Here is a 20,098-nt window from a genome sequence, read left to right as displayed (position 1 = left end):
CACCTCTGCCTCTGCCTCCCGCCCCCGGGGCCAAAGTACAAAGGGAGGAGGAAGAAGGGAACGGGGTCGGAGCTGTTGGGGCCAAAGGCACTATCCCGAGTAGTGGTAGCTTCAGCTCAACCGGGAACTTTTCTCTTCACCTCTTGTGCCCGAAGACGCAACCAGAGTCCAGGCGCTGACCCTGGCAGGCCCCACCTTACAGTAGGCGGGCGCTGGAGCCAGGTTCCCAGGACTACTTCGGGACCGAGGGACTCGGCCGCTCCAATTCAGCCATGGTGAGGCGCCGGAGGCCAGGGGGCCCCACCCCTCCAGCCTGACCACACTGCCCTCGGTGCCCTCCTCCAGAAGCCCGAGATGCGGGGGGCCGGGAGGCGGCACTCCTGGCTCCCCAGAGAGGCGTGGGTCTGGGGCTGAGGGCCAGGGCCCGTATGCCCAAGTTCCGGCACTAGGGCCTCAGAAGCCAGCGGGGGTGGAGACCACGGGCACCCGAAGAAAGTCCCCCATACATTCCAAAGCTGGCTCCCGGCCATGGAGCCCTTGAAGAACCTCTTCCTCAAGAGCCCGCTGGGGTCATGGAATGGCAGTGGCAGTGGGGGCGGCGGGGGTAGCGGTGGAGTCCGGCCGGAGGGGTCCCCGAAGGCAGCAGCAGCTTATGCCAACCCTGTCTGGACGGCCCTGTTCGACTATGAGCCCAATGGGCAGGACGAGCTGGCCCTGAGGAAGGGCGACCGTGTGGAAGTGCTGTCCCGGGATGCAGCCATCTCAGGAGATGAGGGCTGGTGGGCGGGCCAGGTGGGTGGCCAGGTGGGCATCTTTCCATCCAACTATGTGTCTCGGGGTGGAGGCCCACCCCCCTGTGAGGTGGCCAGCTTCCAGGAGCTGCGACTGGAGGAGGTGATCGGCATCGGTGGCTTCGGCAAGGTCTACCGTGGCAGCTGGAGAGGGGAGCTGGTGGCTGTGAAAGCCGCTCGCCAGGACCCTGATGAAGACATCAGTGTAACAGCTGAGAGTGTTCGACAGGAGGCCCGACTTTTTGCCATGCTGGCACACCCCAACATCATTGCCCTCAAAGCTGTGTGCCTGGAGGAGCCAAACCTGTGCCTAGTGATGGAGTATGCAGCTGGTGGGCCTCTCAGCCGCGCCCTGGCTGGTCGGCGTGTGCCCCCCCACGTGCTGGTCAACTGGGCTGTGCAGATTGCCCGTGGGATGCACTACCTGCACTGTGAGGCTCTGGTACCTGTGATCCACCGAGACCTGAAGTCCAACAACAGTGAGTTTCAAGGGGCATGAAGCAGGGGAATGGGGGTGGGGGGGTCAGGGGCATTGCCCAGCCTAGGCCTAGGCGTACACATCTCCTCCTAACTCTTAGCTAAGCCTAGTTGACAAGATGTTGGAGTCAACAGCTCCTTCCTGAAAGTAGTATTAGATATCCAGGGATACCCATAGCCCGTCAGTGACCCCAAAACAGGAATCCCAGGCAGCTGGCAGAGTTCTGCCTCTGTCCTAGAAGTCCTTGGTCCCAGCCTGCGACTGCAGTTTGGACAAGCAAAAAAAAAAAAAAAAAAAAAAAAACAAAAAAAAAAAAACTGAGCTCTCTCAGGTGGACCATCAGCATCCTGCCTCACCTCAGGGAAGTCCCCTAGAGGCTACTACTCCCAGCCTTCCCCTTCCCTGAAATTCATAAACATGCTGCTGCTGCTCTCCCTCCCCTTAGGCAGCTCCTTCAGGACAGATCTCAGAAGGGAAGACCTTCCTCCCTCCTTGGAGATCAAGGCTGGTCCATCCCACTCTTCCCAAACTGCATAGTCACCAGCTGATTACTCCAACTTAGAGCCTCGATTTCAGCCTCTCTAACAAGAGAGGGATGATGGGACCAGAGCAGCTTAATGGCCTTCAAAAGCCCTGACACAGGATGCCCAACAGGCAGGGATGTCCCCAACCAGGGATGTAGATATTTTCTGGCAGGATGGTCAAGAGGGTATCAGGAAGTAGGGCTGGGAGTGCCTAGCGAAGGGAGACTGCATCTCCCACCATCTCAGACTCCGGGTCATAGGAGTTATCATAGGCCACAGACAAGTTAGTGACAGGTTCAGACGGCTTCCTGAAGTAGGCAGGTTTCAAGCCAGTCCAAAACAGGCAGCATTTAGTGAGGTACTTGCTTGGGTGTCTGGGTAGGGCCTGACCACAGTGCAGGCTCAGAGGCAGAACTGAGCAATGTGGGGACACCAGGACCTGGGTCTGCGTCAGCCAAGGGTACCAGCTGGGGAACAGTAGGAAATGCAATGGGAGCAGTGGTCATCGAGATGCCTGGAGAGGAAAGCATGGAGATCCTTAGAGGGGATCAGCACAGACATGTTGAGCCTCTTGGCCTTGGCTTGCTGTAAAGCAGGGGCTAGAGGAAAGTAGCCGAACCAGTGATGTTCAAATGCTTGCCAGATCTGAGCATCCCCCAATCCATAGAGCAGAGTGGGCCCTAGCCACCCAGGGACCCCACTCCCTACACCAGCCTGAGGGGGATTCCCCAAAGGCCCAGGGGGTGGGGGCTCCTGTCTTCTGTTTTTCCTCCGTTCTCTTTCCAGAAAAAAATGGAACAATAGTCCAGGCCCCTGCTCCCCACCCTCCACACCGCTTCCTGTGTTTCCTGCTGCCCCTGGGCTGGCTTCCTGCCCCAGCTCCAGCCCCTGTTCCCTCCCTGGCCCAGCTGCCTGCAGGGGAGGAAAGAGCTGGGGGTGGAGGGGTTTCAGGAGAGGAAGGAGCCAGGGGTTGCCCCCCCCCCCCCGCCCTAGTTCCCCTGCTTCTCTCTCAGAGTCTGGGTGTCGGTGAAGGGCAGGCAAGGTGCCCTCAGCCTCTGAGTCTGGCATCCAACTTCACAGACCCGGTCCTAGGCCCGAGTTGCTGTCTGTGGGATTGGGGTGGGGGGAGTCCCTGGGCTGGGGGGGGGCTTGGGCAGTAAACAATGGCATGATTTTCCTGGACAATGGGCTCCTTGTGAGAAAGCTTGGCTGAGAGAGAAGGGGGAATTCTCTAAGCCCACGAGTCACAGGACTGACCAGCCAGCCCGGCCTGGACCTGACCTCCCCCAACTCACCCCCAAAGAACACCCCCCAAGTTGGCTCAGGCCTCCTAGAAAGGAGAAGTAGGGACCGTAAGAGGGAAGAGGAAGAGGTGTGAGCTGGCCAGGCTACTCCCTAGCCTGACAAAGGCGAGGGGGGGGGCACACACAGTAAGGAGGTGGCTATGAGGCTTGCCCCAAGGCTTGGGCTCTCTAGCCCTCACTGGATGGCCACTGACCTCCCATGCCCAAGGTCTCAATCAGGATCGGAACAGTAACTTAGGCTGTGAGGAATTCAGGACCCAAGCAGGGTGCAAAACAATCTGGAGGCAAAGCTGGGGATGCAGAAGTGAGATGCTTGGCAAATGCCAGAGAGGAGAGTGGGGAGGTAGCAGAGCAGCCACAGGTATAAAAAGAGGGAGACTGGCTTCCTTACCTGAGAAAGTGGTACAGAAAGTGCTTTGCCTGTCAGTGGGCACCCACAGGTGGCTAAAGACCAGGCTAAAGGTAGTGAGAGGTCCTCAGTGGAGGGGTGGGTCCTGGCTCCAGAGAGAGCTTGTGCTCTCTGCATCCCACCCCAGCCTGTCACAGTTTCTCCTGAGATGAGCTTGCACAGGCCCAACGATGGGTCCATGCTGCCTTCAGCAGCCTGACATGGGGCTGGAAGCTTGGGAGTTAGGATTAAGGGTGGAGAGGAAGGAATGGACTCTGACAGAAGTCAGCACAGCATCTCAAAGCAAATGACAGCTGTCAGGCCCCAGGCTAGAGGTTTTTAAATGTCTGTACTGGGCTAAGACTTTTTTTTTTCTTTTTTTCTTTTTTTCTTTTTTTTAAAGACTATTATGTATACTATGTTCTACCTGCATGTATGCCTGCACCCCAGAAGAGGGCACCAGATCTCATTATAGATGGTTGTGAGCCACCATGTGGTTGCTGGGAATTGAACTCAGGACCTCTGGAAGAGCAGCCAGTGCTCTTAACCACTGAGCCATCTCTCCAGCCCTGGGCTAAGACTCTTTGACAACCCTGTGAGATAGGTTTGTTGTCATCCTATGCTTTATGCCAGACTCAATCCCAGTCCGGAAGAGGAACAGATGGAGTTCAAGACCATCCTCTGAATTAGGAGAATTTGAAAGAAAGTCTGCCAGGCATGAGGGCAAAACAGCCATACTAGGTAGAGCATGTCATTGCTGTCTCACCTAGAGGCCCAAGTTTAAAAGATGCTATCCAGGAGCGGGGGCTGGTGCCCGGAAGAGATAGAGCAGCCCAGAGGTGGTGAGGAGAGTCTGAGCTCTGAAAAGCACCAGAATCGAAGCAGCTAACAATGGGAGAGGCTGCAAGGAAACAGTCACACAGAAGAGGCCTGAGAAATGGAGGGTTTGGGGAGGGCTTAGGCAGCAGTGGAAATGGGTTCTGGATTCAGGCTTTCAGAGATGAAAACCTGGTCCAACACCTCCTCCGAGAAGCCCTCCCTGACTCACCTGGCCACATAGGTGCCCCTCCCCTCTCCCTCACTCTTGATACTTATCATGCCCCCACTGCAAGCCTAACGTCCTGTGCAGGAGATCTGACACATGTTCAAAATAGATGGCACTTCTTACTACAAATGGACTGTTCAGACCGTTGATGATTCATGACTTTTGTCCTCCTATTGCTCTAAAACTTCTCACTTGAGCTTTTTTGTTGTTGTTGTTGTTGTTTTGGTTTTTTTTTTTTTTTTTTGGTGGTGGTTCTCCTTTCTCCCCTTTTGTTTTTTGAGACAGACTTTCTCTGTGTAGCCCTGGCTGGAACTCGCTCTGTAGACCAGGCTGGCCTCAAACTCAGAGAGATGCACCTGCCTCTCTGCGTCTAGAGTGCTGGGATTAAAGGCGAGTGTCACCACTGCTGCTTGAGCTGTTTTTATCCGGGGAAGAGATTTCTAAGTTGCTGCCTCTCCTCCTTGTTCTGAGAATGGTTGCCGCACTTCCATCAAAGTCAGACAGCCCTGTGAATTCTGACCAAGAATTCTTTCCTCCCTTTCCTCCCTTTCTCCTCACACCCTCTGCAGATATCTTACGGAGTCTCCTGCTGTGGGAGGCTGTGGTAGTCACTGTAGGCTCCAGGACCTGCAGGCCTTCTTGCTCACTGAGGGTGTCCGTCCGTCCTAGTCCCCAGCCTAGGTTCCAGTTCACACCTTGCCTCAGCAAAGTAGCAAGACACTCAACAGGTTTCTCTCTCCCTCTCTGTTTTTTTGTTTTTTGAGACAGGATTTCTCTGTATAACAGCCTTGGCTGTCCTGGAACTCATTCTGTAGACCAGGCTGGCCTCAAACTCAAGCGATCCGCCTGCCTCTACCTCCTGAGTGCCTGGCTCAGGTTTTTCTTGAAAGCGGAGCACCAGTCCTGAGAACCTACCACGTTAGTTTTTATTCCATTCAGTGTCAGGAAAACGCTACATTAGCTTTGGAGCCACAGGCTGAATGGAATCTCTGGTTGCTATGACCTTGATCAAGACATTTCCCTACCTGTAAAATGGGAATAATTCCTACCTGTTTGTTCCATTTGGTTTAGTGTGGCTTGTTTATGTAGTTACAACTAAGTGTAAAAATTTGGCCTCTAGCACTCAGAGAAGGAGAAGCAGCAACTTAGAAATCCCTTGCCAGTTAATGTGTGCCACAGTTATCGCTTAAGTCTCACTACCAGCTGTGAGCTTCTCAAGGCGGATCCTCTGTGTGCTTGGTCCTGGTCGTGATGTCTATTGGGTGTGTATGCACCATGCTCTTCCCCTAGCCCCATTACCTCTCTTTTCAACACCCTCTTCTTCCCCAGTTCTGCTGCTGCAGCCGATTGAAGGTGATGACATGGAGCAAAAGACCCTAAAGATCACTGACTTTGGCCTCGCCAGAGAGTGGCACAAAACCACACAAATGAGTGCTGCGGGAACCTATGCCTGGATGGCTCCTGAGGTTATCAAGGCCTCCACCTTCTCAAAGGGCAGCGATGTGTGGAGGTACAGCCTGGGTTGGGACTGGACAATCTGGGGCTACAGAAGGTGAGAAGGGGTGCTTAAGACTGGCCAGATGGGCTGAAGCCAGAAAGACCCCAAATTACCTAATTAATTACTCCTTGCTTTGAAGTGAAGAAAACACACAAATCCCTTGTCTTCCCCACAGCTTTGGAGTGCTGCTGTGGGAACTGTTGACTGGGGAGGTGCCCTACCGTGGTATAGACTGTCTCGCAGTAGCCTATGGTGTGGCTGTCAACAAGCTAACATTACCCATCCCATCTACCTGCCCTGAGCCCTTTGCACAACTCATGGCCGGTAAGAGGACGAGCTGGGCAGGAGAGGGGGAAAATTCCCTAGCCCCAGACACATACATCCACAGACTCTCTTATCCTGCCCCATTAGACTGCTGGGCACAGGACCCTCACCGCAGGCCCGACTTCGCCTCCATCCTGCAGCAGTTGGAGGCGCTAGAGGCGCAGGTCCTACGAGAGATGCCACGGGACTCCTTCCATTCCATGCAGGAAGGCTGGAAACGCGAGATCCAAGGCCTCTTTGACGAACTACGGGCCAAGGAAAAGGTGAGAAGACCCCAGGGATACAAGATGGGGCAAAGAATGAGGTGGGAGGTCTGTCTGGATCAATGCTTAGCTAACCCCACCTCCTTCACTTTCCGGAGCACAGGAACTACTGAGCCGCGAGGAGGAGCTGACTCGCGCGGCACGCGAGCAGCGGTCCCAGGCAGAGCAGCTACGACGGCGCGAGCACCTCCTGGCCCAGTGGGAGCTGGAGGTGTTTGAGCGCGAGCTGACGCTGCTACTGCAGCAGGTGGACCGAGAACGGCCGCACGTGCGTCGCCGCCGCGGCACCTTTAAGCGGAGCAAGCTCAGGGCGCGCGACGGCGGAGAACGCATCAGCATGCCCCTGGGTAAGAGGCGGGGCTCCGGGCTTCTTCTTTGCTATTGGCTGTGGGTGTCTGGGGGTGTGGTCAAACTTGTCTGCTGGCCGCTTTGGGATTGGTTTGAGGTATCGGTGCCCTGACCAGCTGGAAGGCTGGAATAGGGAGGGGTTTATTTTTAGTTGGTTGTTTTTTGTGTTTTTCCTGTGGGCGGGTCGCGATGGGAATATTTGCATGTCCGGCTGCTAGTGGCTGCCAGTGGTGCTCCTGAAAGTTCTGAGGACTAGAGGGTGGGGCTGGCCTCCCTGCACCGTAAACCTACTTATCTACCAGTTAGTCCTGGTGAAGGGGGTCAACTACTTGGCTCGCTTTGCTGAAGGCCTCGAGGCAGGAATTCAACGAAGCAGCGCCAAGCACACAGCCATTGTTGCCACTACCAGAGAGGCCTGGGAGCCTCCCAAGGGTCCCTGAGGTTTTGAGTGCTTCCCCTTCACAAACCTACACCTGCTCTCTCCTTTCAAAATCCCAGATTTCAAACACCGAATCACTGTGCAGGCCTCTCCTGGCCTTGACCGGAGGAGAAACGTCTTTGAGGTTGGGGCTGGGGACTCGCCCACTTTCCCTCGCTTCCGAGCAATCCAGTGTAAGAAACTTGGCCTTCCCCATAGCCCCTAAAACTCCCCATCTGGAGGTGGATCCACCTTCCTCCCTATATCCTGTTCCCCTGCTTCCAGGCTTCCCGCCTCTTCATCTAGAGTTTTACCTTTAAGTTCCCCGTCCCCCTCCCCAAAAAAAACCCACTTTACTTTGTTCCCCAATCAAATAATTACATAATATCATGATTTTTTTTTGTTTTGTTTTTGAGACATTCTTAACTTTGATCCACCTGAGTACCAAGATTAAAGACCTATACCACCACACTTGGTTCCTTTTTGTTTGTTTTTCGAGACAGGGTTTCTCTGTGTAGCTTTGGAGCCTATCCTGGCACTCACTCTGTAGACCAGGCTGGCTTTGAACTCAACAGAGATCCACCTGCCTCTGCTTCTGGAGTGCTGTGATTAAAGGTGTGCGCCACCCAGGAGTTCTTATAGTCTTTATTTTCCTGAATGTTTTGCAAATATTAACTCAGTAATTCTAGTGGATTACTAAGTATAGACGAGAAAATTGAAATGAGTACTTTGCCACATGGCCAATAAGTGCCAGAGCAAATATTCAAACTCAAGTAGTTGAAGGTGACTTGCTAACTGCTGAGTAGCAAAGGTCAGCTGAAGGACTCAGTACATGCTTCCACCTCACTGCTGACTCAGGGCCCAGTCCCACCTAGCTCACCAAATCCCAAACCACTACCCCCATCCTGGCTGTTATGGTGCAGGAAGACAAGGATGGACTCAGATCTCATGGTGTTGTCTTACAGTGGAACCTGCAGAGTCAGGCCAGACTTGGGGTCGCCAGTCCCCTAGACGTTTAGAAGATTCAAGCAATGGAGAGAAGCGTGCTTGCTGGGCCTGGGGTCCCAGTTCCCCCAAGCCTGGGGAGGCCCAGAATGGGAGGTAAGTGTCTGAGTGTCCCCCAACCCTGCTGTTATACTCTTCTTTAGTGTTCTAAGGCTCACAAAGCATGTCTTCCCTGCCCCTCCCTTTCCAGAAGAAGGTCCCGCATGGATGAAGCCACGTGGTACCTGGATTCTGATGACTCATCCCCACTAGGATCTCCTTCCACTCCCCCGACACTTAACGGTGAGTAACTTTGTCTCCCCTATCCGATCTTGCCTAATTCTTTCTGTGGACACTTGGATAGACTGTGAGAAGCCAGCAGGAAGTGATGGATTTCTGCCTTGAGAGCTCTCACTCAAGACTAGGAAACTAAAGGTGAGGCAGGACAGAACCAGACCTAGAGCCTGGGTCACCAGTTCTGGCCTCCAGACCCTTAAAAGTAGACTTACCTGAGGCCTTGGGGCTTCTAGAGACTTCTAGAGACTAGCCCTCCTGTGCAGCACCTCAACAGGCTCCATCAAAGACAAGAAGCAGGGAATGGTTTCTTCCATTTGGTACCCAGAAAAGGTAGAGCCATTCTAATGGCTTCCACAGTGCTCTTTTGAGTTCCTTCTGGGAGTCCATGGGTGGAGAAGAAGATAGTAAGACAAGGCAAGAAAAGATCTGGGGCCTTGTTTGCATCTGGGGAAGTTCAAGGCTTCTGTTCTTCGTAATGAAAATGGCCTCACTGTGAGGGAGACATGTCTAACCCCGTGAGTAAGGAGCCATTATTCTCCCCATTTTAGATGCAAGAAAGTTGAGTCTCCAAGTGGGGAGGGAGTAAGCTACCTCAGATCCCCAGCTAAGGACTCTAACCAAGAGAAGCTGTGGGTGGCTTCCATATTCTCAGCTGGTTTCCTGGGAAGTTTTCCTTCTATACAAACTACTTAGGAAGCTAAATGGGGCTCCAGCACCAGAGGGAAGACGGCTCAGCTCAGGTCAACACTGTCCAGACTCCACAGAGCCAAGAAAGTTGTGATGTGTCTATGGGACCCCCTTCTAACCTAGGACCATACGCAGGAATCCCAGCCCTATCTGCTTCACACAGCAGAATGTAGACCTTAGACCCTATTTCAGTGGCTCTGAGACTGAGCCCTATTCACCAAACTGCCCAATAGCTGTGTGGCCATCCCATTCAGCACCCACAGACGTAGCCATCACCTCCTTCCACATGTTTCTGTAATAATAACAGCTATTGGATTTTTCCTATCTGCTAAGCAGATATGGTCAGTGGCTCCCTTTTACAGAGGAGGAAACTGAGGCACAGAGAAGTTAAATGGTTTGCTGTAGGGCACTGGCAGAGCAAGAATTTGAACCCAGGTTCATCTGACCTTGGAAGCAAGCTCTTCGGCTTCCCTCTACTAAGATTTACTTATTTGTTTTGTTTGTTTGTTTGTTTGTTTGTTTTTCTGGTTTTTTTGAGGCAGAGTTTCTCTGTGTAATAATAGCCTTGACTGTCCTGGAACTATCTTTGTAGACCAGACTGGCCTCGAACTCACAGAGATCCATCTACTTCTGCCTCCCAAGTGCTGGGATTAGAGCTTTGTGCCACCACACCTGGTTTTAATTATTACTTTATTATTTTATATGTTTGGATGTTTTGTCTGGAAGTATGTTTGTACACTGTGTACATGCATTGCTTGCAAACAGCACAAGAGGGAAGGGCATCAGATCCCCTGTAACTGAAGTTATAGATGGCTGTAAGCCCCCATGTGGGTGCTGGGAACTGAACCTAGGTCCTCTGGAAGAGCAGCAATCAGCACTTTTAATCACTGAGCCATCTCTCCAGCCCTCACATATTTTGCTCCAGCAGTTACAGCCCACAGTTGGCTGTTATATGAGGGTTGAACTGAAAACTGGAAGACCTGGGGGATTGAATTTGTTTGTTCTAGAATGCACCAGGCCAGAAGGACCAAAGGAGAATTTGAGGGCCTCTGAACCTGGGTGTAGGTCAGATCAATCCTTGGTGATGTCCTGCCAAGCTCTCTAGCCATAGTTCCCAGAGGAAGGGACACAAGACTTAGATCCCACACCTCTCCTGCTGGTCACTCTTTATGAGAGGACACCACCACCCCAGCCTAAGCATGTGGTTCCCTGACCCAAGCCTGTACTCTTGTTGCCCTCTGGGTCTATGAGAAGAGTACATAAACTTGACCTTCCAAACACCCACAGCTGGGAAGCTAGCTCACAGAGGGCCCACACTCAGCATCTTGTGAGTAGGCCACTACCAGGGATCCCTAGATGGAGGTTCTGGCCCTTGGGAACCTGGTTGCAGTGAGTTCCTCTTTGGCAGCCTGCAGTCAACCTACACTGACAGAAAAATGCCTAAAGGGTATTGCCAGGAGCCACACTCACTAGCCCAAAGCCCCTTGGAAGCAAGTTCGCCTTCAACTCCGGGGCAAGTGTCTAATGCTGTCTTCTCCTAAATAGCAGGAGCTTAGAAGCAAATGTAAATCCTAGGCAAGTTGCCTTGGACAAGCCACTTAACTCTGGGACCTCTATTTCTCAGAACTGACTTCAGGAACTTCTAGTCACCCTATTGGGTTCCAGTCTCCACTCTCACTTCCCTCTTTTCATTTTTCTCCTGCTTGTTTTAGATTCTTTTTTACATTTTTATTACTATTTTGTTCCAGGGAAATCCATTGCCCTTTACTGGTCTCTGCAAGCACCAGGCATGCACAGTAGTACACAGACATACATGCAGCCAAAATACTCATACAAATAAAATATTTTTTCAAAAAGAGGACTTCCTGGGCCTACAGAACCCCCAGCTAAATCCTGTTCACAGCAGCAGCTGACATTCCCTAGCCTTGTATTTCTTTCTCTAGTCACCCAGACCTCCAGACTAGTCAGCTGGGTGCCTGTCACAAAGAGGGAAGGACAAGGGGTTAGAGCAGGCAGGGCTTCGATGACAATGCAATGTGAAGGACTCTCAGGACAGCTGGCTAGGAGGTACAGGAGAGAGCACCTGAGAAGGTGAGGTGAAGGTCCAGTGGCCCTCCCAGACCCCTCCTGTGGAGGACCATAAACAAGCCTGACTGGAGGGGGTCGCTTGCAAAAAGTTACAGCTCCTCTGAGGAAGTGGGCTGGTGTGCTTGGAGGATAGCTATCTTCTACAAAAGCTGCTTCCAGACTTTGTTCCAGGTTGTTGCCCCTGCCCCCAGACCCCTTCCCTTTGACAAAATGTGTGTGATGGGGAGGTTCTGCAGACCAGCAAGAGCCGCTCTGCAGATAGAGCACAGGAAGATGGCAGTGGGAAGCAGAACTCAGTTCTTGTTCCAAGGCCACTGAGGGGTCCCCAGGATTCTCACCTCGCAGACGTACTAGCCTCAATCTAACCTGAGCCACTGCTGCTCACAGGTAACCCTCCACGGCCTAGCCCAGAGCCAGAGGAGCCACGGCGTTCTGGGCCCACAGAACGCGGCAACAGCTCGGGGACTCCCAAACTGATCCAACGTGCACTGCTGCGGGGCACCGCTCTGTTAGCTTCCCTGGGTCTCGGACGTGACCTGCAGCCTCCAGGAGGCCTGAGCCGTGAACGTGGGGAGCTCCCACCAGCACCACCCCCTGCACAGATGCCCTCACCCAGCCCAGCCGAGCTGCCCTCCACCCCGCTCATTCGCCTTTCACCCACAACACCCGATGCCCGTGGCCCACCCAACCCGACACCCTTATTGCTGGACCTAGGTGTTCCCTCTGGCCAGCCGTCAGCCAAGAGCCCTCGGCGGGAAGAGACACGAGGTGAGTGACCTTTAGACAGAGGGCAAGATAAAGACCCTCTGAAAAGGGAGGAATTGTTAGGAACTCCAAGGATCTCAGATAGCTGCTAGGGACCCAAACCAGATCCTTAGGCTCTGGGGCCACTGGTAGAGCTCTAGGTTCAGCTGTGAAATAATACAAATCTCCCTAATGGTGACAGACTCTTACTGATTAATTGGACCAAGTACTGTAACCATTCTATAGAGAGGTTATTACATTAAATTATAATCTGTGTATCAAGCATTTTTTTTTGTTTTGGTTTGGTTTTGGTTTTCGAGACAGGGTTTCTCTTGGCTTTGGAGGCTGTCCTGGAAGTTGCTCTTGTAGACCAGGCTGGTCTCGAACTCAGAGATCCACCTGCCTCTGCCTCCCGAGTGCTGGGATTAAAGGCGTGCGCCCAGCTGTATCAAGCATTCTTAAATTAAAATTCTTAGACTTTTTTTAGATTTTATTTATTTATTATGTATACAACATTCTGCTTCCATGTATATCTGCACACCAGAAGAGGGCACAAGATCTCATTATGGATGGCTGTGAGCCACCATGTGGTTGCTGGGAATTGAACTCAGGACCTCTGGAAAAGCAGCCAGAGCTCTTAACCTCTGAGCCATCTCTCCAGCCCCCTAAATTATTTATTTATTTATTTATTTATTTATTTATTTATTTATTTATTGGTTTTTCGAGACAGGGTTTCTCCGTGTTGCTTTGGAGCCTGTCCTGGCACTCACTCTGGAGACCAGGCTGGCCTCGAACTCGCAGAGATCCGCCTGCCTCTGCCTCCAGAGTGCTGGGATTAAAGGCATGCGCCACCAACGACCGGCTAAATTAATTTTTTTAAAAGATTTTATTTATTATGTATACAATTTTCTGCCTGCTTGTATGCTTGCAGGCCAGAAGAGGGCACCAGATCTCATTATAAATGGTTGTGAGCCACCATGTGGTTGCTGGGAATTGAACTCAGGACCTCTGGAAGAGCAGTCAGTGCTCTTAATCTCTGAGCCATCTCTCCAGCCCTTTAATTAATTTTTTTGGGAGCATTGACCGGTGTTTTGCCTGCATATATGTATGTGTAAGGGTGTCTGATCCCCTGGAACTGGAGACACAGACAGTTCGGTAAGCTGCCATGTGGATGCTGGGAATTGAACCTGGGTCCTTTGGAAGAACAGCCAATGTTCTTAACCCCTGAGCCATCTCTCCTCCAACCCCATATCAAACATTCTTCTTCTTTTTTGGTTTTGGTTTTTTTGAAACAGGGTTTCTTTGTTTAACCGCCCTAGCTGTTCTGGAACTCTGTCTGTAGACCAGGCTGCTTCGAACTCACAGAGATCTGTCTGCCTCTGCCTCACAAGTGCTAGGATTAAAGGCGTGCGCCACCACCCAACTGTATCAAACATTCTTATACCCAGTTTTTAGATGATTTTTTTTTTTTTTTTTTTTTTGTTTTTTTTTTTGGTTTTTCGAGACAGGGTTTCTCTGTGTAGCTTTGGAGCCTATCCTGGCACTCACTCTGGAGACCAAGCTGGCCTCAAACTCACAGAGATCCACTTGCCTCTGCCTACCGAGTGCTGGGATTAAAGGCATGCGCCACCAACGCCCGGCTAGATGAAATATTTTTGTTTGATTATATATAGAGTCTCCCTGTGTAGCCCAGGCTGGCCTCAACTCCTAGTCCTCCTGTCTCACTCAGCATCCCAAGTTCTGAGATGATAGGCTAAATGAGGAAATTAGTTTATTTTTACATTTATTTATTCATTGTGGGGGACACATGCCATAGTGCAAATATGGATGACAGCTTTTCGGAGTCAGTTCTCTTGTTCCACTCAAGTCATTAGTCCTAGCAGCAGGCGCCCTTAACTGCTAAGCGGTCTGACCAGCTTAGATGAGGAAATGTTAAAGTGCACAGAGCATGTAGATAGATATAAAGGCTCAGGGCTCCCACAGCTAGTAGGTCACCAAGCCCAGAGAGGTCTAGGACAGCCTGGCTCTGAAACACTGTGATGAACAGGCACATTAAAGAGCCTTAGAATCACATAGGCTCACAGAAATAGCTAGAAGATTAGGCCAGAGCAGGGCAGTTCCTTCTGGGAACACCTAGGAATTAGTAGATGTCTAACCATTTACCTCTTTAAAACTCCATAGGAAGAACTGTCTCACCCCCACCAGGAATATCACGCTCAGCTCCCGGCACCCCTGGAACCCCTCGATCACCACCCTTGGGCCTCATCAGCCGACCTCGGCCCTCACCACTCCGTAGCCGTATTGACCCATGGAGCTTTGTGTCAGCTGGGCCACGGCCTTCACCCCTGCCCTCTCCACAGCCTGCACCCCGACGGGCACCTTGGACTTTATTCCCGGACTCAGATCCCTTCTGGGACTCCCCACCTGCCAACCCCTTCCGGGGAGGCTCCCAGGACTGCCGGACACAGACCAAAGACATAGGTGCTCAGGCCCCATGGGCACCAGAAGCAGGGCCTTGAGTGGGCCAGGCCACACCCCCACGCTCCCGCTGCCTTAGAGGAGGCATAGCATACACTGGAAGAGGAGCCAGGCAGGCCTCTTGGTGTGGCTGCCTTGGTTTCCCCCAGGGACCCCGACCCCTTGGGGGGTCAGGAACACTACACTGCACAGAAAAGCCTTCACACTGGATGGGGGCTACACCCCACATACCTACAACCTGTAGGTCTCCTGACTTACCTGCCCCGCTGGGGCCTGACACTGTACCTAGCTGGTTGGGAGGACCAGAGCCTGTCTCAGGGAATTGCCCCCAGGAGTGGTGCAGAGAGGAGGGGGAGGTACAGGGGAGAGGGGCCGACCTCAGGTGTCACCAGCACTTTTGACCAAGTCCTGTTACTGTGGCCCCTGTCCCCAAGGCCTAGTTCCTGGACCTTCTACCCTGGAGGTTATCAGAGCTGGGACTCTCTGGGTGCCTTTCTACTGCCCCAGCCAAGGTTGGGGCCTTGGCTTGGGGAGCCAATTAAGCCAAATAAACTCGTAAGCTGTCTCCCCAAATGCAGTCTATTACCTTTCTTGGAGGTAATCCAGTCTCCTTGTCTTCATGCCCCTAAAATAATAGGCAAATAAATAGCCTGAGACAAATCTAGACTGCCTGGTACCACACTCCTCTCCTAGGGCCCAGCCTACCATCTGGATAATCAACAAGGGCCCCTGTCCACCTCCCAGCATTATGCAGAAACTGATCTCATCTGCCTGGTTACCACTGCCAGCCTTTGTCCGCTCCACATTTCTACCATTCAAGTGAAGGTTTGCCCTGCTGCTCCCTGCTAGTGGGTGGTCCCTCCTGCCTGTCTTCTGAGCCCAGCTGCAAGATCATCCCTAGGAATCCTTCCCAGGCCATGCTTTCCCCACCCCAATAGATCTCACTCCCATAGCCCTCTGGGAAAAATCTTGAGGGTTTGTGCTGGGTTTATCTCTAGCCCATGGCCTGGATATAGGCAGAATAAGCGCCCACCAGGTATCACCGTGACCCACCCTGGCATTCTTGATCCTGCTTTGAGGTTCTTTCTGTCCTAGGCTAGGGTTCCTCTGTGGTTTTTGAGTGACCCTCCCCCACTTACACATGGCAGCCATTCCAGGGCTGCAGTCTAGCCAGCCAGGGAGGCAGGACATCTCAGCAAAAGCTGGGACAGGAAGTTTGGCAGCATCACCTGTCCAGAGTGCTCTTCCCTCATTTTTCTCCCCTACTTCCATCTAAATCCCACAATTCCACTCAGAATACCATAGAATCCTGTAGAGATTTCCCTGGGTCCACTGTTCTCAAAGGCCTATGACCTCAGACCTTTCCTCATGGTTAGTCTCTTGATTGCTATATGCCTGACTTTATTGTTATTTCTAAATTTTTATTTAATTTTATTTATTTTGATATGATCTTACTCTGTAGCCCTAACTGACCTAGAACTCACTATGTAGATCAGGTTGGCCTCAAACTCACAGAAATCTGCCCTTCTTCAGACGCCCAGGAACTGGAGTTATAGGCAGTTGTGAGCTGCCATGTAGATGCCAGGAACCAAACCCAGGCCCTCTGGAAGAGCAGCCAGTGCTCTTTACAGTTGAACCATCTCTCCAGTGCCACAACTGCTTTTGTTTTGTTTTATTTTTCGAGACAGGGTTTCTCTGTGTAGCCCTGGCTGTTCTGGAACTATGTCTGTAGACCTGGCTGGCCTCGAAGTCAGGCTTGCATCTGTCTCCCAAGTGCTGTGATCAAAGGCATGCGTTACAACCACCCAGTTCATAACTGGCTTCTTAGTCTCTGGTTGAAACATTACTTCCTTCAAAGAGTTTTCCTGAGAAGCTTGCCCTCCCTGGTGGTTTCTCAGCAGATTTCTTGGGTGAGCACCAGGAGGGCAGAAACCTGTGTCTGCCGTCTTCCCTGGTGTCTGAATGAGTGAAATCAAGTAGATACATGACTGAGAAAAAGTGACTTTGAGTAGGTGTGAGGCCCTCTCCAGGCTAGAATTTTCTCACCCATTCTTCTCACTAAGTGTCTTCCTCCACCCACCCCCAGTGTCCAGCTGCTGGGAGTGCTGTAGCTCACCTCCCTCCATTCACACTCACCCCACCTACCCACGCAGCACCTCCCAGCCACGCCCTTCACAACCCCTCCCTGGTGCCTGTGGTGACTTAGGCAGCTCTCTCACTGCCTGAGACTCAGTGCCATGCTATGCGGAGTCTGAAGCCCTGGGCCCGATACCTGCTCCTGCTTGTGGCCCACCTGCTGGCCATGGGCCTTGGGGCCATAGTGCTTCAGGCCTTAGAGGGCCCTCCAGCACTCCAGCTCCAGACCCAGCTCCAGGCTGAGCTGTCTGCCTTCCAGGCAGAACACAGGGCCTGCTTGCCACCTGAGGCACTGGAGGAACTGCTCAGTGCTGCCCTGAGAGCACAGGCCCATGGAGTTTCCAGCCTGGGCAACAGCTCAGGCTCCGGCTCCAGCTCCGAGGCAAGCAACTGGGATCTGCCTTCAGCTCTGCTGTTCACTGCCAGCATCCTCACCACCACCGGTAGGCCACCACCCCCAGGCAATCCAGGAGGAGGATCTGAGAGCCCATCCCCTATCCCAAAGCTCCAGACAAAGCCCAGGCTCTATCAGGCCTGGCATCACAACTGGGGCTCCCCACACAACACACCCTGACTGGTGCCTCCACTTAAGTTGCCAGGAGGGGTGTGGCCTCCCCAGCTCCACCCTATGCACTCTGAATCCAGGAGAGAAGCCCAGATCACATAGGCCTGAATCCAAGCAAAGAATAGGACAAGGTGGGAGAGATTCTTAGATGCTGCAGGAAACACAGTGTAGCTGCTCTCCGAAGAGGGTGAGAAGAGGAGGTAATGATGCTCTCAGAGCCCAGTCAACAGGGTGCAGAAATAAGTAGGGTTGATGAAAGCCCTGGCTAGGAGAGCAGCATGTGCTCAGGCTCAGGGAAATAAGCTCTAGGGTTTTGTTTTGTTTTGTTGTCCTGCAAATAGTCTAAATACTTTTTAAAGTGTAACACGTATTTCTAACTTCTTTCCCAATTGGCTGGAGCAGAATAGGGCCTGCCTTGGGAACACAAGCCCTGGCCCATCCAGTCTTCTCTGCTGTCTTACCTCACATCTGATTCCTATGAGCTTTGGAGTTTACAACCCGTGAACCCCGTTGATCCTGTTCTCCCAGCATGCACCACTCTCCCACCTCTCCCTTTCTTGCTCCTGTTTCTCTCATGCATGCTGGAAAAAGTTCATTTTCATAACTTCTTGTTTTCTTGCCTGTTTCCCCCACCATAAATCTTATCCACCTGGGCAGATGGAGATTCAGAGCAACACAAGATATGGCACTGAAAGACGGGCACACCTGTGGGGAATGAAAGCGGGGTGGCACCCCACTGATTGTAGATTTGTCAATATTGGTTAAGATGAGAACTGATAAACCTCAGGAAGAGGGTTTCAGACTAGGGGTCCATCAGCTGTAGAGTGCCTGCCTAGAATACATGTGGCTCCCTAGGTTCCACCTGAAGTCCAGGAAAGGGAGAGAGGGAGGGCCTGTCAAAGACAGAACATCAGTTCTAAGTTATTCCAGCTGCAAAAGGTCTAGGGGAATGTCTTCAGGATTAATTTTCCAGAAAAGACAACAGTAGCCCAGAGAGGTTAAGGGACCTGCCCACCATCCAGTCAAAGAGGACCCCAGCCTGAAGTGTTGATACCATTTTGGCTCCAAAGGCAGACTTCTGTGGGAGGAGATGTGGGAGAAAATGTGACCGCCATAGGCACCCCACTGAAAAGCTTGCTGCCTGCTGTTCTTCCCCAGGTTATGGCCATATGGCCCCACTATCAGCGGGTGGAAAGGCCTTCTGTGTGTTCTATGCAGCCCTTGGGCTGCCAGCCTCCCTAGCACTTGTGGCTGCCCTGCGCCACTGCCTGCTGCCTGTGTTCAATTGCCCTGGTGCCTGGGTAGCTGTTCGGTGGCGGTTGGCACCAGCCCAGGCTGCCTTGCTGCAGGCAGCAGGCCTGGGCCTCCTGGTGGCCTGTGTCTTTGTGCTGCTGCCAGCACTGGTGCTATGGGGTATACAGGGTGACTGCAGCCTGTTGGAAGCCATCTACTTCTGCTTCGGCTCACTCAGCACTATTGGCCTAGGAGACTTGCTGCCTGGCCATGGACGTGGCCTGCATCCAGCCATTTACTACCTTGGACAGTTTGCACTTCTTGGTAAGTCCAGGAAAGAGGAGGGTAGAGGAGTCTAGACTACAACTCAGAGAGAGATCCTACACTACGGCACATAATGGTTGTTGTAGTCCAGAGAACACTGGGGGTGGAGTTGGGAATTCTAAGTAGTGACTGGGTGGATGATCCTGGTAAGTGGATGGGGAGCACCGTGGTGAGCACCTTAAGAGCTGCCCTAACTAGCTCTTTTCCCCAGGTTACTTGCTCCTGGGGCTCCTGGCCATGCTGTTAGCAGTAGAGACCTTCTCAGAGCTGCCACAGATTCGTGCCTTGGTGAAATTCTTTGGACCCAGTGGTTCTAGAACAGATGAAGACCAAGATGGCATCCTAGGTCAAGATGAGCTGGCTCTAAGTACCATGCCTCCTGACCCCCCAGCATTGGAGCAAACCACTCCAGCATCAGCATCAGAACAGTCCCCAGCTTGCTGATACAAGTCAGGTGGCAGGACTTCAGCTCATTTACATTGGGAGACCTTGAGCCAGAGGCCCTGGGGAACACAGCAGGAAGGGCTTGTGGGTATGAGAATGTCAGGGATCGTGTTAATTTAAAAAATTAAATGGGCTGCTTAGCATGCACCAGGGGGCTCTGGACTCAATCTTCCTGTACCAGAAAAGAAAGAACTCAACTGTGTGAGTGCATGTGGGGTGTGGAGGTGTGCACTCATCTGGTGGCAAGGAGCATGTTTGGAGGTCAAAGGACAACTTCGTGCGTTTGGTTCACTCCTAGTTACCTTTAGGTGGTTCCAGGGATTGAACTCAGATCTTCAGGCTTGACCAACAAATGTTTTTATCCACTGGGTTAAAAGCTGAATGACCCATTTCAATTTTTTTTTCCCTTTATAACAATGTCACAAAGGTAAACCAGGCTGGCCTTGAATTCACAGAGATCTGAGTCTCCAGTGCTGGGATTTAAAATATGTGCTACCACCAACATAGTCAAGGCTGGCATTGACTTCCTGATCTTTCAACTTCCACCATCACCCCAAATACTGGATTTATAGGTGTATACCATCACCACGCCTGTGGTTTTGGATTTTCTTTCAAAATAAAATTTCCTCTGGCCCTCATCCTTGGAGGTCACATCTGTGACCTGCCAAGTTCAGCTGGCACGGGCTAGACTCACACACACAGAGTATTAGCGTAAGTCCCACCCTCTTCCTTCTATT

The 20,098-nt window shown here is 52.1% G+C and overlaps 2 protein-coding genes across 2 annotated transcripts; both read left to right on the top strand.

Moving 5' to 3' along the window:
- The first annotated feature begins 23 nt into the window (after positions 1-23).
- Map3k11 (mitogen-activated protein kinase kinase kinase 11) lies at positions 24-15,232 on the top strand. Its single transcript, XM_027408583.2, has 10 exons — positions 24-1,270; positions 5,860-6,040; positions 6,204-6,352; positions 6,440-6,615; positions 6,719-6,962; positions 7,462-7,575; positions 8,347-8,482; positions 8,577-8,668; positions 11,825-12,205; positions 14,363-15,232. The coding sequence occupies exons 1-10, from the start codon at positions 529-531 to the stop codon at positions 14,698-14,700; spliced, it is 2,553 nt and encodes an 850-aa protein (XP_027264384.1). The 5' UTR covers positions 24-528; the 3' UTR covers positions 14,701-15,232.
- A 1,669-nt stretch (positions 15,233-16,901) lies between these two features.
- Positions 16,902-19,485, top strand: Kcnk7 (potassium two pore domain channel subfamily K member 7). Its single transcript, XM_027409192.2, has 3 exons — positions 16,902-17,238; positions 18,519-18,917; positions 19,129-19,485. The coding sequence occupies exons 1-3, from the start codon at positions 16,902-16,904 to the stop codon at positions 19,359-19,361; spliced, it is 969 nt and encodes a 322-aa protein (XP_027264993.1). The 3' UTR covers positions 19,362-19,485.
- Positions 19,486-20,098: the final 613 nt, after the last annotated feature.

This window comes from Cricetulus griseus, chromosome 3, assembly GCF_003668045.3.
Source record: "Cricetulus griseus strain 17A/GY chromosome 3, alternate assembly CriGri-PICRH-1.0, whole genome shotgun sequence".
NCBI classification, from domain to species: Eukaryota; Metazoa; Chordata; class Mammalia; order Rodentia; family Cricetidae; genus Cricetulus; species Cricetulus griseus.
The sequence above is the reverse complement of the archived record's forward strand: the minus strand, read 5'-3'. Positions and strand labels throughout refer to the sequence as shown.

Coding starts and splice junctions, on each gene's coding strand:
- Map3k11 (XM_027408583.2), top strand. CDS start 529: ATGGAGCCCTTGAAGAACCTCTTCCTCAAGAGCCCGCTGGGGTCATGG. Junction 6,041..6,203: donor AAGGGCAGCGATGTGTGGAG/GTACAGCCTGGG, acceptor TCTTCCCCACAG/CTTTGGAGTGCTGCTGTGGG. Junction 8,669..11,824: donor CACTCCCCCGACACTTAACG/GTGAGTAACTTT, acceptor TGCTGCTCACAG/GTAACCCTCCACGGCCTAGC.
- Kcnk7 (XM_027409192.2), top strand. CDS start 16,902: ATGCGGAGTCTGAAGCCCTGGGCCCGATACCTGCTCCTGCTTGTGGCC. Junction 17,239..18,518: donor CAGCATCCTCACCACCACCG/GTAGGCCACCAC, acceptor GTTCTTCCCCAG/GTTATGGCCATATGGCCCCA. Junction 18,918..19,128: donor TGGACAGTTTGCACTTCTTG/GTAAGTCCAGGA, acceptor TCTTTTCCCCAG/GTTACTTGCTCCTGGGGCTC.